General features: G+C 42.4%; 1 protein-coding gene across 1 annotated transcript; it reads right to left on the reverse strand.

The window, feature by feature from the left end:
* Positions 1-315: 315 nt before the first annotated feature.
* Positions 316-4716, reverse strand: LOC120065820 (zinc finger CCHC domain-containing protein 2-like). The gene is made up of 3 exons (XM_039016871.1): positions 3277-4716; positions 460-586; positions 316-374 (listed from the first exon to the last, which is right to left on the reverse strand). The coding sequence occupies exons 1-3, from the start codon at positions 3916-3918 to the stop codon at positions 316-318; spliced, it is 828 nt and encodes a 275-aa protein (XP_038872799.1). The 5' UTR covers positions 3919-4716.
* Positions 4717-16845: the final 12129 nt, after the last annotated feature.

Here is a 16845-nt window from a genome sequence, read left to right on the forward strand (position 1 = left end):
TCCATCCGGACCAGAGCAGCGTAGCAATGTGTAAAACATAACACTGATACCCTTCACTGCACCACGGCGCACCCTCAGATTGAGAACTAGATATATGACCATCTTTCTCCCTTCCCATTCTGATAGGGGGAGGGCAGTACGGCAAGCATGCCTCCACATTCCTCAATGAGCCTGGTTTGTCGATTTCAGTGTTTCAGCGTGTGGTTTCTTGTTCTGGGTGCATGTGTGAGTGTCTGGCACAAACTGAACTGCTTATTCTAAAGACACGTACTGAATGACTGACAAAGTATTACCTTTGAACTCAAGATTCCCATACTAGTGTGTGACGTTGTTGGAGAGAACCTTGACCCTTACTGTCACCGGGATGTCCTGTCCTGTCTCGTACGCAGACAGGGTAGATAAGTGTGACAGATTTCTGTGTACCATATAAGTATGTCAGAGCAAAGTTCTGTGTCTCACCTTTGCTCGGTTTCCCAACATGCACCTTGACTGGCAGCTCCTTGCATGAGAGAGATGTCATGTGAGGCATGGGTTCTGGACCAATCCCCTCGTCCACTCGCCCTGCCCCGTCCTCTCGGTGCGGTGTCTGTGAAACAGGGGTCAAAGCTCAGGTCAAGTAGTCAGAGGTTAATATCATGGTCAGAAGTAGTTAGAAGTTTACGGATCTGTAATCTTTCAGCACCTTGACAGCCTTTTCAGACTGTCTCACACATTCTACCATAACTCAAAGAGGTAAGAGACAGGGTCACACATACATTTTTCAAAATCACTGAAATCATTTGAAAATGACGTCTGTTGACCTCATAGGGTGTCATTTTCTCAGGACTTTTTCTCTTTTTAACTACAGAACATAGAAAACCACTGTTTTCACATAGAAAATGGTATGGTGCTGGAGATACTGAATATGGATGATGAGGTGATGAAGTGCCCTTTTAAGAGATGGAAAGCTGTCATTAGTTAAAGGTTCCCACGAATATGACAGCTGGTCTTTCACAAAATGTTAGAGCTCTTTCACAGTAGTCTATATTGTCTTAAGAGTTACACGCTATGACCATTGACAGTGGGCATTGACACACTAAGCAGGCCTGCAGGTGTCTGTCCTGCTTGCTCTGTGATTAGGTACCTTGAAAAGTTGTCAAGAAGACAGCTAGGGGAGAGTAATAGCTACTGTTACTCTAAACACTTGTCTGTACAACTAACCAGCTTCCTGGAAAGGTGAGCCGTTTGAAAAGGACTGTTGTTAGGTGGTCTACTCTTATGTTATTTCAGGACAATTTATCCTGCTCGTCTTTACTTGTATATGCCTAGTAATCTTACTGCTTCAGTAATAATTGACCGGTAAAATGTATTTTCTAGAGTTGTGCAGTTCAAACTGATTGGTCATGGGAATGGCTTGATTCCAAACCGAATGTGTATACAGTTGTGTCTTTCTTTCCTTTTTGAAGCACTCTCAGTGGTGAGGCTGATGTGTTTAACAGCAGAGGTCATGCAGCACACATGCTCACCCAAGCAGCAACAGAAACACACACAGACAAGCTCTGAAACCAATTAAGTATGCTTTACAGTCTGCTACTGCCACATCCGCATCCACTCCTGACAAATCTGCTATTTTTCTTGAGGAAAAGGGGAAATCCTGCTGTTAGGAGAGATGCTAGCTGGATGAGCTGAGGTTTAGAACTGAAATGGGCATGACAGTGGCAAAGGTCCTGGCAGATAACATACTGAAACACCGCTAAGGAGTTCCTCTTGCCTTTTTTCCTGAAGGCTTAAACCCCAAATAAAGTAGTACATTATCTAATAACAAATGTGTGAGTTTTTTTTTTTTTTAATTCATTGACTTTCTTCTCATCACCCATCACCATAAGTTTATAATTTACTGAATGATTAATATGTGAGTGTGGTTATTATTTCATGTCTGGTTGGGTTAGGGTGACCGTAAAGGCTTCTTCTTCGAACAGTCAGAGAGAGCAGCAATCAGAGCGTCCTGGTGATTCACCGGAGGGTTGAGTCTCTCTCACACAGGGTTGATTTCAGTGTTGAGAAATGTGCTGGCCTGCAGTTAATGGAGGCCAAGACCAAAACAACACTAAATACAACCAACCACTTTCCTTTGAGCAGTCAGGGTACTTTCCTCTCAGCCACGAGTTTGAACGGCCCTGTGTTTGTCTGCTGTGTGTCTCTGATTTAAACCAATGATAAACAGGCCTTCGTAGTGATCCTAAACCTGTGTGCCAATGTGTTCAAATCCAACTGATGGTTTACGGTTCATTTTTAATTTGTAACATTATATTTGGCCTTTTAAGTGTTCCTTACTCTCTTTCTCACACACGCCCGTGCAGACACGCATATGCACATACGCACACACACGCACACACGTACACACGTACACACACACATTTTCAGATGTATCTAGAGGTTGTTTTTTGTAAATAATAATATTCCTGATGTTTGTCAAAAGCCCCTTAAACTGTCATAACATCATTCATAACGTTTTGCAATCCATCTTAAAACCAAAGAAAGCTGTATATTTTGTTAACAAGGAAGACGTGGTTTCCTATTCCCACATTGCTATGTTGACATCCGGTTCTCCAGAGAAGTAAAAGTAATGCTGAATCTACAGGCAGACATTGTGAGTGAATGTTCAGGACTCAGGGGGACAACAAATGGTCGGGGACAACCGACAGACATGCCCCTGGGGGACCAGTGAAAAACATGTTTGTTTAGTTAAATGAATTCCTTTCAGGTCACTTTCCTTAGAGTTTGTCTCAACCTGACCTGGAAACAGGGGAAGCGCTATAACGTTATCACCCCCTCCCTACTTTTGGAAAAACCCACACAAGTAAAAGGAGCAGGCGTATTACAGTGTTCTTACCGTGTAACAATACTCTATTCTCAATCGGTTATAAATAATGTAGGCCTACAGTGTAACCACAAAACATTTTCCTTCATATGATCTTCTCATACCAAAGAGGGTACAGAGCTGTCCCACAAGATGCATTTGTGAAGGATGTGAAGGCCCTTGTACAACATCACTACCAGAACTAGCGGACTAAACTCCACTCCATGTAGTGGAGAACCTGGACAGAACCTGGACAGTGTTGGGAGCTGTTGAATGACTATGGTTGGCCTCCTAGCACTGGCACTCACTAACTCTTTTGCTTGTTAGGTATCCTACAACTTTGTGTTTTGGATGGCTGCTCAGACTTGGAAGTGGCACAAGACCATTCATATATATAGCCATCAAGTAAGTGACAACAGGGACAATATATTACCTACCTTATGACAACATGGACACCCAGCCTGACTGGAGTTGAGGGTGGGCGCAGTGATGTAGGTAGGGATGCTAGTGGCGGGAGACAGGGTGGCCAGCGCGCCAGTCCCACCGCAGCCTCCAGTCCCGGCCTGCTGCTCTCCACAGGTGACCTGCAGGATCTCCTGGATCTGGGTCAGCTCCTGTCTTAGCACCTGTTTCTGGTGAAAGCTGAACGCCGGATGATTGGATGCCATGGTGAAGAGGAGAAGGAACTGCTCCCCCGTTCGTCCATCGTTGAGCTGCAGGCCATAGTTGTTGATGACGCTGTCGATGTGCGTGAGCGTTCGGAAGAGAACACCCGCCGCATCTCGGTTGTCCGAGTTGAGAAGTGCGAGGGAGATGAGCAGCTTGCTCCTCACGACGTCGTCCGTGATGTTGGTAAGGTTCGAGAGGTCAGCAGGGTTGTTGGCTTTGATCTCGGCGTCCCTGAGGGAGTGATAGTCCTTGCGGGCTAAGTCTTCCAAGCATGACCCGAGGAAGCGTAGTTCGATTGGAACACAGAGGTCCAAAAGCCCACAAAGGAACTCAGCTCTCTGGGCCGAGTTCAATATCGAGAACCAGTGGTAGACCCCTTCCCTTTGAACGGAGCACCGATTTTCTACCATTTTAACAGCAACTCACAAATTTAAAACATGTATTATTTTGTTGATAGTAATTAGGCCTAAAAATAATAAAACGGCAAGACTAAAATGAGTCAGCCAAAACTCCATCTAGGCCTACTATAACAAACTTAAAACAAAAGAGTGCAGCAATTCGGGTGCCGGAACAGTTACTTTGTGAACGTTCACCTGGCGCTGGTTATTCTTTTGACAAAAATCGTATTCAATTTATCCAGGACTACTTGAGTTTTCGGAAACAGAAGTTGGGCCTACCGCACGCCCGCTTTATTTGTTTACAGGCCAGTCGCAACATTGTTGCAATATGCATCCAAAACGTTGTTCAGGTGAAACTCTATAAACAAAAGCACGAGTCTGGGTTTACTGTACTGCGAGGCTCAGCGTAGTGCCAACTCTCCAGTCATCCAGGTTTTCTCTGCCAGCCCCCGGAGGTCCCCACGTCAATCGATTATGGAACAGAGCATGCACATTCCTCCATGAAGTAGATTGAAATGAAAAATAGCATATAAGTATTACACAGAGAGATACTTTACTTCCAGTGTCAGAGGAGCCACTCTCTGATTTCCCTCTGTAAAACAATACTTTTCGATGGGAATCCGCATGGCATTCGTTGAACTTCTGAGAGCGTCGGCTAATAAACAAGACCATAAACTGTATGTATGAACTGCATCCAGCTACCTTAGTGTTAAAGTTTAAACGTAAACTATTTAGTTAAATCCTATTGGTCGTAAGCATAACAAGTGGCGCATGCAGATTTGTTCCAAAGAAATAACGACAAGGATTATATTTTCGTTAAACAGTCCGTAGCTTTTTCGAAATGCAATTCAAGGAATACGCCCACTCCCTTCCATTCTGTCATAACCCTGAAATCGAGAAAAACAGCTGTGTGATACATTATCCCAAACTATGCCAGATAAGCCCATTAACTGAAAAATATCCACTTCGATTGGGTGAACATCTTGTCAGTAATCCCAGCTAATGGTGTGATTGGTCAGAAAAGTATCCGCACTACACATCTTTTTCATATGCGCTCATACATACAACTCTCCGATTTGGTCAACGAGGTACTGTACTTTTTAAAGAGCAAGTCACCCTCTAAAGCCTAGGATTTGAGGAAGTGTATTGTTTTAAAGACATATGCATATGGCATCTTTTGTCATCAAATATATTTTCAAACTAATATTAGTCAAAGACGAGCAGCAGAAAAGAGAGAGCAGAACAGTGATGAAGTTTGGGAACTTCTGGAATTTCCATTTCCATAGCGTCACTCTGGATGTGTGCATTGTTTGGTGCATGGCCTTTATTTTACAGTAGATCTGTACTCTAGCTTGTTCTGACTATGGCGTAAAAAAAAGAGAAATACACTACATGAGAAATACACTACATGACCGAAAGTATGTGGAAACTTTCTCTTCGAACATCATTCCTAAATCATGGGCATTAATATGTAGTTAGTTCCCCTTTTGCTGCTATAACAGCCTCCACTCTTCTGGGAAGGCTTTTCATGACATCAGTGGTTCCCAAACTTTTTATAGTCCCGTACCCCTTCAAACATTTAACCTCCAGCTGCATACCCCCTCTAGCATCAGGGTCAGCGCACTCTCAAATGTTGTTTTTTGCAATCATTGTAAGCCTGCCACACACACACTATACAATACATTTATTAAACATAAGAATGAGTGTGAGTTTTTGTCCCAACCCAGCTCGTGGGACGTGACAAAGAGCTCTTATAGAACCACGGCACAAATAATAATATTATAATAATCAATAATTTTTCTCTTTATTTAGCCATCTTACATATAAAACCTTATTTGTTCATCAAAAATTGTGAATAACTCACCACAGGTTATAAGAAGGGTATGCTTGAAAGGATGCTCATAACTCTGTAACTCTGCAATGTTGGGTTGTATTGGAGAGAGTCTCAGTCTTAAATCATTTCCTCACACTATCTGTGCCTGTATTTAGTTTTCATGCTAGAGAGGGCAGAGAATCCACTCTCACATAGGTACGTGGTTACGAAGGGCATGAGTGTCTTAACAGCGCGATTTGCCAAGGCATGAAATCTATCCAGATGTATTTAGTTTTCATGCTAGAGAGGGCAGAGAATCCACTCTCACATAGGTACGTGGTTACGAAGGGCATGAGTGTCTTAACAGCGCGATTTGCCAAGGCATGAAATCTATCCAGAAATCTGGCAGTGGCTTCTGATTAAATTCAATTGTCACAGAACCGCTTGTTGCAATTTCGATGAGGCTCTCTTGTTCAGATATCAGTAAGTGGACTGGAGGCAGGGCATTAAAGGGAAAACTAATCCAGTTGTTTGTGTCGTCCGTTTCGGGAAAGTACCTGCGTAATTGTGTACCTAACTCACTCAGGTGCTTCGCTATATCACATTTGACATTTTCCATAAGCTTGACTTCATTTGCAAACAATAAATCATACAATGATGGAAGGACCTATGTGTTGTCCTTATTAATACAGACAGAGAAGAGCTCCAACTTCTTAATCATAGCCTCAATTTTGTCCCGCACATTGAATATAGTTGCGGAGAGTCCCTGTAATCATAGAGAAAAAACATCACCCAGATAGGCCAGTCGTGTGAGAAACTCGTCATCATGCAAGCGGTCAGACAAGTGAAAATTATGTTCAGTAAAGCTTGTCCCTCAATTTAAAAAAATGTGTCAATACTTTGCCCCTTGATAACCAGCGCACTTCTGTAGGTTATAAAATCGTTACATGGTCGCTGCCCATATCATTGCATAATGCAGAAAATACACGAGAGTTCACGGGCATTGCTTGACAAAGTTAACCATTTTCACTGTAGTGTCCAAAATGTCTTTCAAGCTGTCAGGCATTCCCTTGGCAGCAAGAGCCTCTCGGTGCTGCAGTGTACCAAAGTGGTGTCGGGAGCAACTGCTTACACACACGTTGCCACTCCACTATGTCTCCCTGTCATGGCTTTTGCTCCATCAGTACAGATACCAACACAGCTTGACCACCAAAGTCCATTTGATGTCACAAAGCTGTCCAGTATTTTTTAAATATCCTCTCATGTTGTCCTGATTTGTCCTGACACCAGGAGCTGTGCCAGGCCCGCCACGTCTGTTGACTCATCCAGCTGTAACGCATATAATTCACTGGCTTGTATGCAAAGCAGTAATTGTTTCAAAACATCTCCTGCCATGTCACTGATGAGTCATGAAACAGTGTTGTTTGATGAATGCATTGTCTGTATAGTTTTTTTGACCTTTTCCCCCAGCATTGTCCCAGCCATATCCACGGCAGTAGGAAGAATTAAGTCCTCCACAATAGAATGGGGCTTGCCTGTCCTAGCCACTCGGTAGCTCACCACATAAGACGCTTCTAGACCATTCTTATTAATGGTATCTGTTGCTTTTATACATGTATTACTACTCGAAAGTCACCTTTTTTCTCGCTCAAAAAACTCCTGTGGCATATTTTTCAAATTGTCATTTTCGTTTCTAAATGTCCGCGATATAAATGTACTGTTTGAAAATGTGATTAAAAAAATAAAATTATGTAAAAAGAAAAATATTTTAAAATGTGATTCACATTTTTATTTGGCATACCCCCGACAGCATTGTGCATGCCTCTGGGGGTACCCCAGTTTGGAAACACCTGCACTACATGATGGAACATTGCTGTGGAGACTTGCTTCCATTCAGTCACAAGAGCATTCGTGAGGTCGGGCACTGATGTTGGGCAATTAGGCCTGGTTCGCAGTCGGCGTTCCAATTCATCCCAAAGGTGTTCGATGGGGTTGAGGTCAAGGCTCTGTGCAGGCTAGTCTAGTTCTTCCACACTGATCTCGACAAACAATTTATGTATGAACCTCGCTTTCCCCAAACTGCTGTCACAAAGTTGGAAGCACACAATCGTCTAGTATGTCATGGTATGCTGTAGCGTTAAGATTTCCATTCACTGGAACTAAGGGGCCTAGCCCAAACCATAAAAAAACAGCCCCATACCATTATTCCTCCTCTACCAAACTTTACAGTTGGCAATATGCATCGGGGCAGGTAGCGTTCTCCTTGCATCCGCCAAACCCAGATTCGTCCGTGGGATTGCCAGATGGTGAAGCGTGATTCATCACTCAAGAGAACGCATTTCCACTGCTCCAGAGTCCAATGGCGGTGAGCTTACACCACTCCAGCCAATGCTTGGCATTGCGCGTGGTGATCTTAGGCTTGTGTGCGGCTGCTCTGCCATGAAAACCCATTTCATGAAGTTCCCGACAAATTGTTATTGTGCTGACGTTGCTTCCAGAGGCAGTTTGAACTCGGTAGTGAGTGTTGCAACCAAGGACAAATTATTTCTCTGCGCTACACACTTCAGCACTCGGCAGTCCCGTTCTGTGAGGTTGTGTGGCCTACTACTTCGCGGCAGAGCCATTGTTGCTCCTAGACGTTTCCACTTCACAATAACAGCACTTACAGTTGACCGCGGAAGCTCTAGCACGGCAGAAATTTGACAAACTGACTAGTTGGAAAGGTGGTATCCTATGACAGTGCCGCGTTGAAATTCACTGAGCTCTTCAGTAAGGCCATTTGATTGCCAACATTTGTCTATGGAGATTACATGGCTGTGAGCTCGATTTTGTACACCTGTCAGCAACGGGTGTGGCTGAAATAGCCTTATCCACTCATTTGAAGGGATGTCCACATAATTATGTATTAATAGTATATATTATTGCAAACATATTTTTAATGTGTGTATTGCGTTCATATATTGTTGAAAGATGCACTTGTTTGATGTTTGAGTATTCTCTAATGGAATTTCTTTCCTTGACCTCATAGCAGATTGACATTTATTCTCATGAGTCCTGTCCTGGAGGCAGAACTGACCCACTGGGCAAAAACTGATTGAATCAACATCATTTCCACGTAATTTTAACCCCCCAAAAATCAATATGATGATGTTAAATCAACATTGAAAACTAGTTGGATTTACACCAGTCATCATTGTAAGGGCATTTCGTCTTTTTTTCACCTAGCTTTTAACCTAAATCCAATGGCATTGTGAAATGTTTTGTTGATTTTACTTCAAACTCACAATTATTGAAAACTCAACACAATGTAAATCAAAACTAGAAGTTGAACAGTTGACACTACAGATGCATCAAAGCTGGGACAGAGAGACTGAAAAACAGCTTCTATCTCCAGGCAATCAGACTGTTAAATAGATATCACTAGCCAGCTTCAACCCGGTACTCAAACCTGCACCTTAGAAACTACTACCATATTTACATAGTCATTGAACACTTTAATAATGTTTACATACTGTTTTGCCCACTTCAAATGTATATACTGTATCCTAGAAAAGACTCATACTATATATCTACTGCTGTACAAACATTTTCTATTCATGTACTGTCCATGTCTATACACGCCATCATCTACATATACAGTGCATTTGGAAAGTATTCAGACCCCTTGACTTTTTCCACATTTTGTTACAATACAGCCTTATTCAAAAATTGATTAAACAGTTTTTTTCCCTCATCAATCTACACACAATATCCCATAATGACAAACAAAAATTGGTTTTTCGATTTTGTTTGCAAATGTATAAAAAAACACAGAAATATCACATTTACATAAGTATTCAGACTCTTTACTCAGTACTTTGTTGAAGCACCTTTGGCAGCGATTACAGCCTCAACTATTCTTGGGTATGAACCTACAATCTTGGCACAACTGTATTTGGGGAGTTTCTCCCATTCTTCTCTGCAGATCCTCTCACGCTCTGTCAGGTTGGATGAGGAGCGTCGCTGCACAGCTATTTTCAAGTCTCTCCAAAGATGTTCGATCGGGTTCAAGACCGGGCTCTGGCTGGGCCACTCAAGGATATTCAGAGACTTGTCCCGAAGCAACTACTGCGTTGTCATGGCTGTGTGCTTAGGGTTGTTGTCCTGTTGGAAGGTAAACCTTCGCCCCAGTCTGAGGTCCTGAGCGCTCTGGAGCAGGTTTTCATCAAGGATCTCTCTGTACTTTGCATCGTTAATCTTTCCCTCGATCCTGACTAGTCTCCCAGTCCCTGCCGCTGAAAAACATCCCCACAGCATGATGCTGCCACCACCATGATTTCACCATAGGGATGGTGCCAGGTTTCCACCAGACGTGACCCTTGGCATTCAGGCCAAAGAGTTCAATCTTGGTTTCATCAGACCAGAGAATCTTGTTTCTCAAGGTCTGAGAGTCCTTTAGGTGCCTTTTGGCAAACTCCAAAGGGGCTGTCATATGAATTTCCAAAGGGGCTGTCATAAGAATTTTACGTGAGGAGTTGCTTCTGTCTGGCCACTCTGTCTGCCCACTCCATAAAGGCCTGATTGGTGGAGTGCTGCAGAGATGGTTGTCCTTCTGGAAGGTTCACCCATCTCCACAGAGGAACTCTAGAGCGACCATCGGGTTCTTGGACACCTCCCTGACCAAGGCCCTTCTCCCCCGATTGCTCAGTTCGGCCGGCCGGCAAGCTCTAGAATGAGTTTTGGTGGTTCCAAACTTCTTCCATTTAAGAATGATGGAGGGCACTGTGTTCTTGGGGATCTTCAATGCTGCAGAAATGTTTTGGTACCCTTCCCCAAATCTGTGCCTCGACGCAATCCGGTCTCTGAGCTCTACGGACAATTCCTTCAACCTCATGCCTTGGTTTTTGCTCTTACATGCACTGTCAACTGTGGGGCCTTAGATAGACAGGTGTGTGTGCCTTTCCAAATCATGTCTGATCAATTGAATTTAACACAGGTGGACTCCAATCAAGTTGTAGAAACATCTCAAGGATTATCAATGGAAACAGGATGCACCAGAGCTCAATTTCGAGTCTCATAGCAAAGGGTCTGAATACTTATATAAATAAGTTATTTCTGTATTTTAAAAAAACAACATTTGCAAACATTTCTAAAAACTTGTTTTTGCTTTGTCATTATGGTATATTGTGTGTAGATTGATGAGGAAAACATGTATTTAAGTAAGGCTGTAAAATAACAAAATGTGGAAAAAGGGAAGGGGTCTGAATACTTTCCGAATGCACTGTATATTTATATTCAGGAGTCTGACATTGCTTGCTTTAATATTTATATATTTCTTAATTCCTTAGCCTACTTTTTATTTTGGGGATTTGCGTGTATTGTTATTACTGCACTGTTGGAGCTAGGAACATAAGCATTTCGCTACAACTGTGATAACATCTGCAAAATATGTGTATGCAACCTATAAGATTTGATTTGATTTGAACTTTCTGTGCCCAGTCTGTGCCCAGTTGGGCGCGATTTCCCCTTAATTAGGCCAGCTGCAAAGTCTAAATTGGCTATATTGTAAAAATTCATTAAAACTCAAATGTGGTTTTTGGTCTTAATTTAAGGTTAGGATTAGGCATTAGGGTTAGCATTGTGGTTAAGGGTATGGTTATATTTAAAATCAGATTTGAGGACTTTGTGTCTGTGCCAGCTAGTGACCACTCTGCAGAGCTGCCTCCAGAACAACATTCACAACGAAAAACCCTAACCTGCAACCTCATACAGGCTGTAATCATAAACATTGAGTGCTATTTGCATATGGTAATCTTGAATTTCACCTAATGAGAATTTCATGTTTTCTGAGCTTGTTGTAAGGCTTTTTTACCTCTTATACATGACCTTGCACTTCCCATAAATAACCAGTAGATGTCCACATTAGTTAATGCTTTGATGCACTGTAGTACCAATAGCCTGATTTGGCAGCACACACACACACTCTCTGGTTAAAACCTCTTAAGATTGAACCCTTTTTTGAAAATGTTGCCTAAAATGACATACCCAAATCTAACTGCCTCTAGCTCAGGACCTGAAGCAAGGATATGAATATTCTTGATAACATTTGAAAGGAAACACTTTGAAGTTTGTGGAAATGTTAAATGAATGTAGGAAAATATAACACATTAGATCTGGTAAAAGATAATACAAAGGAAAAAACATGTGTTTTAAAAAAAAATTGATGTTGGCCACTAGATGGCAGCAGTGTATGTGTAACGTTTTAGACTGCTCCAACGAACCATTGCATTTCTGTTCAAAATGTTGTATCAAGACTGCCCAGATGTGCCTAATTGGTTTATTAATAACTTTTCAAGTTCATAACTGTGCACTCTCCTCAAACAACAGCATGATAATATTTCACTGTAATAGCTACTGTAAATTGGACAGTGCAGTTAGATTAACAAGAATTTAAGCTTTCTGACAATATAATATATGAATATGTCTTGGGAAATATTCTTGTTACTTACAACCTTATGCTAATCGCATTAGCCTACGTTAGCTCAACCGTCCCGCGGGTGACCCAGCAATCCTGTAGAGCAGTGGTTCCCAAACTTTTTATAGTCCCGTACCCCTCCAAACATTCAACCTCCAGCTGCATACCCCCTATAGCACCAGGGTCAGCGCACTCTCAAATTTTGTTTATTGCCATCATTGTAAGCCTGCCACACACACACTATACGATACATTTATTAAACATGAGAATGAGTGTGAGTTTTTGTCACAACCCGGCTTGTGGGAAGTGACAAAGAGCTCTTATAGGACCAGGGCACAAATAATAATATTATAATAATCAATAATTTTTCTCTTTATTTAGCCATCTTACATATAAATGGTTATTTGTTCATCAAAAATGGTGAATAACTCACCACAGGTTAATGAGAAGGGTATGCTTGAAAGGATACATATCTCTGCAATGTTTGGTTGTATTGGAGAGAGTCTTAAATCATTTTCGACACACTATATGTGCCTGTATTTGGATTTCATGCTAGTGAGGGCCGAGAATCCAATCTCACATAGGTACGTGGTTGCAAAGGGCATCAGTGTCTTAACAGCGCGATTTGCGAAGGCAGGATACTCTGAGCACAGCCCAATCCAGAAATCTGGCAGTGGCTTCTGATTAAATTCAATTTTCACAGAACCGCTTGTTGCAATTTTGATGAGGCTCGCTTGTTCAGATATCGGTAAGTGGACTGGAGGCAGGGCATGAAAGGGATAACGAATCCAGTTGTTTGCGTCATCCGTTTTGGGAAGGTACTTGCATAATTGCGCACCCAACTCACTCAGGTGCTTCGCTATATCACATTTGACATTGTCCGTAAGCTTGAGTTCATTTGCACACAAAAAATCAGACATTGATGGAAAGACCAGTGTGTTGTCCTTGTTAATGTAAGTAAAGACAGTAAAGAAAGTTTTCTTTAAGTAAATTTAAGCTTGTCTCTCAATTTAAAAAAAAACGTGTCAATACTTTGCTCCTTGATAACCAGCGCACTTCTGTAGGTTGTAAAAGCGTTACATGATCACTGCCCATATCATTGCATAGTGCAGAAAATACACAAGAGTTCACAGGCCTTGCTTGAACAAACATTTTTACTGTAGTGTCCAAAACGACTTTCAAGCAGTCAGGCATTCCTTTGGCAGCAAGAGCCTCTCGGTGGAGGCTGCAGTGTACCCAAATGGTGTCGGGAGCAACTGCTTGCACACACGTTACCACTCCACTATGTCTCCCTGTCATGGTTTTTGCACCATCAGTACAGATACCAACACATATTGACCACCAAAGTCCATTTGATGTCACAAAGCTGTCCAGTACTTTAAAAATATCCTCTCTTGTTGTCCTGATTTCCAGTGGTTTGCAGAAGAGGATGTCTTCCTTAATTGACCCCCCATAAACGTAACGGACATATACCAGGAGTTGTGCCAGACCTGCCACGTCTGCTTACTCATCCAGCTGTAACGCATATAATTCACTGGCTTGTATGCAAAGCAGTAATTGTTTCAAAACATCTCCTGCCATGCCACTGACGCATCGTGAAACAGTGTTGTTTGATGAAGGCAGTGTCTCTATAGTTTTTTGGGCCTTTTCCCCCAGCATTGTCCCAGCCATATCCGCGGCAGCAGGAAGAATTAAGTCCTCCACAATAGAATGGGGCTTGCCTGTCCTAGCCACTCGGTAGCTCGCCGTGTAAGACTCTTCTAGCCCCTTATTATTAATGGTATATGTTGCTTTAATACATATCTTACTACTCTTAATTATCACCCCAAAAACAATTTTTCAAATTGGCATATTTTGTTTCGAAATGTCAGCACAAGAGTGAAGGTTTCTTTGAGTTTTGTGAGTATTGTGAGGTACTTTTGCACTTATAACACACCGTGGCTGAGGAAAGGCACTACACCCAATATAAGTGAACCCCAAATCAATGTAGTTCTCATCATATTTGCGCCTCTTCGATGGTCCAAGTCCCTGTCTATTGTTCGGTGCTTTCCCGGGGTAAGGGGGTAGTAGCTCTTTGGCTGCATCAGATTCACAACTGTCAGTGTCCATGCTAACTGGGCTAACAATGCATGTAGAATTACTGATGCTAGCATTGGATGTGCTCGTGGAAGCAGAACAACTTGTGTCATCAACAGGTGCAGGTGTAGTACTGCCTGTAGTGTCTCTTACTTTTTTTAACCATTTATCAATTTATCAATCCCTCCGAAACTTTCATTACGCACACCTGGTCCCCATTTCCCTGATTGTAATTGTATAAATGTGCCCTTTGGTTCACCATTGGGCTGTCGATTAGTGTTCCAATGTCCGTTGGTCGTGTGAGTACCTGTGATGTGTTGTTTTGACTTTCGTGCTGCTTGTATTGTGCAGATGATTACGGGTCTTGTCCCGTGTGGTATCATTGTGTGCGTGTGTGTTACGGGTCTCACCCCTGTGTATGTATTCGAGGTACTCCTCGCTCTTTTGTTTGGGTTTCAACCCTGTTTTGTATACATGTTTGGTTGGTCTTCGTCCTCGTGCCTTTACATGGCACGCTGTAATTTGGGTAAATAAAAAAACATATTATGCATTCCTGCACCTGTCTCCCGACCCCTTTATGCCAACATGACAAACGGAATGAGCAGCAGCAACTTTGGCTACATACGGACCGTTAGTGGAATTCCCACGAGAGAGTAATGGTTAATGTGATTGGATGTTAATTATTTGGCTAGGCTACCTGTATTTGACATTGTGTTGTTATTTAGCTGAACACTTGACGGTTTCATTTTATTTTTGGCACTGAAACAAGGCTACTCAGGTGAGAAAAAAACCTCACCCAATTGTATAGCCCCGTTGGAAAATATAAATGGACTGTTTGAAAATGTGTTTTTAAATGTGAATCACATTTTATTTGGCGTAACCCCGACGGCATTGCGCGTACCCCCTCCATTATACTCCAAAATCCAAATGTTATAATATGAAAGCACTGCATATTATTACATTTAATAGACTGAATAAAACTATGGATGAAATGCAAAAGTAGGACTCAAAGTACAAGGTTTGCATAACTGTAATGGTATGTGGGAAGTGTAAATTGTGACTGTTAACAATACCAGAGGTCATGTCAATGCACTCTAATGACCAGTAGATAGAGCAGCATTACCCATCTTCCCTGATCGATCATGCTACTTCTGTTCTGCTGCCAAACCTTTAGTATCAAAATTCCAACACACATTCACAAATCTAGATGTATTTGTTAGGGGGTGGTTACAAATAAGATGTGAACTTGATGATCCTTTTAAACAGATGGAAGGGCAAGAGAGTAGGTTTCTATTTATTGCTGGTCTATCTCTCCTTGCTGTTATTTCACTTGACAACATAGGAAATCCCTTTGCTGTTGAATGTTTTTGTAAAGTTCCACAGATACGTTTCAGAGAGGATCCATAATATATAGTTTGGTGATGATGATGATGCGAATGAATCAGTGTGGCCTGTTTTCCCTGACAAGGATGGTGACTGTCATTCTGTCATTGAGAGTAGCTATCAGCTGTGTGGCCACCTGGGCCTCAGCTTACTCATAGGCGCGTCATGCTTTTGCCCCTTGGGGATTAATAAAGTTGTATTGTATGCTTTTGACAAATCGCTCAAATTCCTTCACAGCCCCATGGCAGGTGCACATATTTGGCATCTGTTGGCCCGATTTGGCATACTGCACAACAGAAAGTATGTGACAACTGAGTGCTGGATTGTAACTTGAGTGTATTTGTGTTTCAGGGATCCAAGGACAAAAATGTTGGGACATAAGGACTCCCAAGGACCCTAGAAGCCATTTTGAGATGATATCTACCCTTACCCTAACCTTAACCCTTACACTTATTCTAAACCTAACCCTAAACATAACCGTAGCAAGCAGTTGCTTATCAACAGATAATTTGTTGATAGTATGACCATCTGTAGAGCATCTACAGATGGACTTTCTGGAGTATCCAAATAAAGTGTGATCGAGTCAGCCAATGAAGATGAGAAGCTGAGATAGAAGGTGAGATAGGGATTACACAATTTATTTGATGAGGCCTACCATACAGAAACACTCTTATTCCAAGCAGGCACCAATCGTGACTCAAACACTGCCTATCACTGCCACAATCCCCCCTCTCCCTCTCCCTCTTTAATGCTAAGCAGTTGACAGGCTGAACCAAAGGAGCTACATCAGCTAAACCAGCAAAAGGAAAAGCAGTTGTGTAATCAATATTGACAACCCTTCCATAACACTATCCTGGCTCCAGAGTATAGACAAGAGCAGTTCTTCAGAACAAGAGGTAGTGCACTCCTGGGGGTACTTGGCCTATCCACAGGGGGTACTTGAAAAATGCATGTCACAATAGGCCAGGGATGGGCAACTGGCGGATGCGGCCCACTGCCCCCCATTTGAAGGCTCTCTGATCAAGTTGTGGGTACTGTCACGCCTGCCCCCGCTCCCCCTCTCTGGCGCTCGAGGGCGCCTAGGCGTTACGCACACCTGTGACAATCATTATGTGCATCAGTGCTTCACTGGACTCACCTGGACTCCTTCACTTTGTTGATTGCCCCCTCTATATCTGTCTGTTCCTCAGTTTGATCCCCGTGTCAGCGTTAA

This window comes from Salvelinus namaycush, chromosome 21 (assembly GCF_016432855.1).
Source record: "Salvelinus namaycush isolate Seneca chromosome 21, SaNama_1.0, whole genome shotgun sequence".
Taxonomy (NCBI): Eukaryota; Metazoa; Chordata; class Actinopteri; order Salmoniformes; family Salmonidae; genus Salvelinus; species Salvelinus namaycush.

Coding starts and splice junctions, on each gene's coding strand:
- LOC120065820 (XM_039016871.1), bottom strand. CDS start 3,918: ATGGTAGAAAATCGGTGCTCCGTTCAAAGGGAAGGGGTCTACCACTGG. Junction 587..3,276: donor GGTGTCCATGTTGTCATAAG/GTAGGTAATATA, acceptor CCTGTTTCACAG/ACACCGCACCGAGAGGACGG. Junction 375..459: donor TGTTGGGAAACCGAGCAAAG/GTGAGACACAGA, acceptor CGTACGAGACAG/GACAGGACATCCCGGTGACA.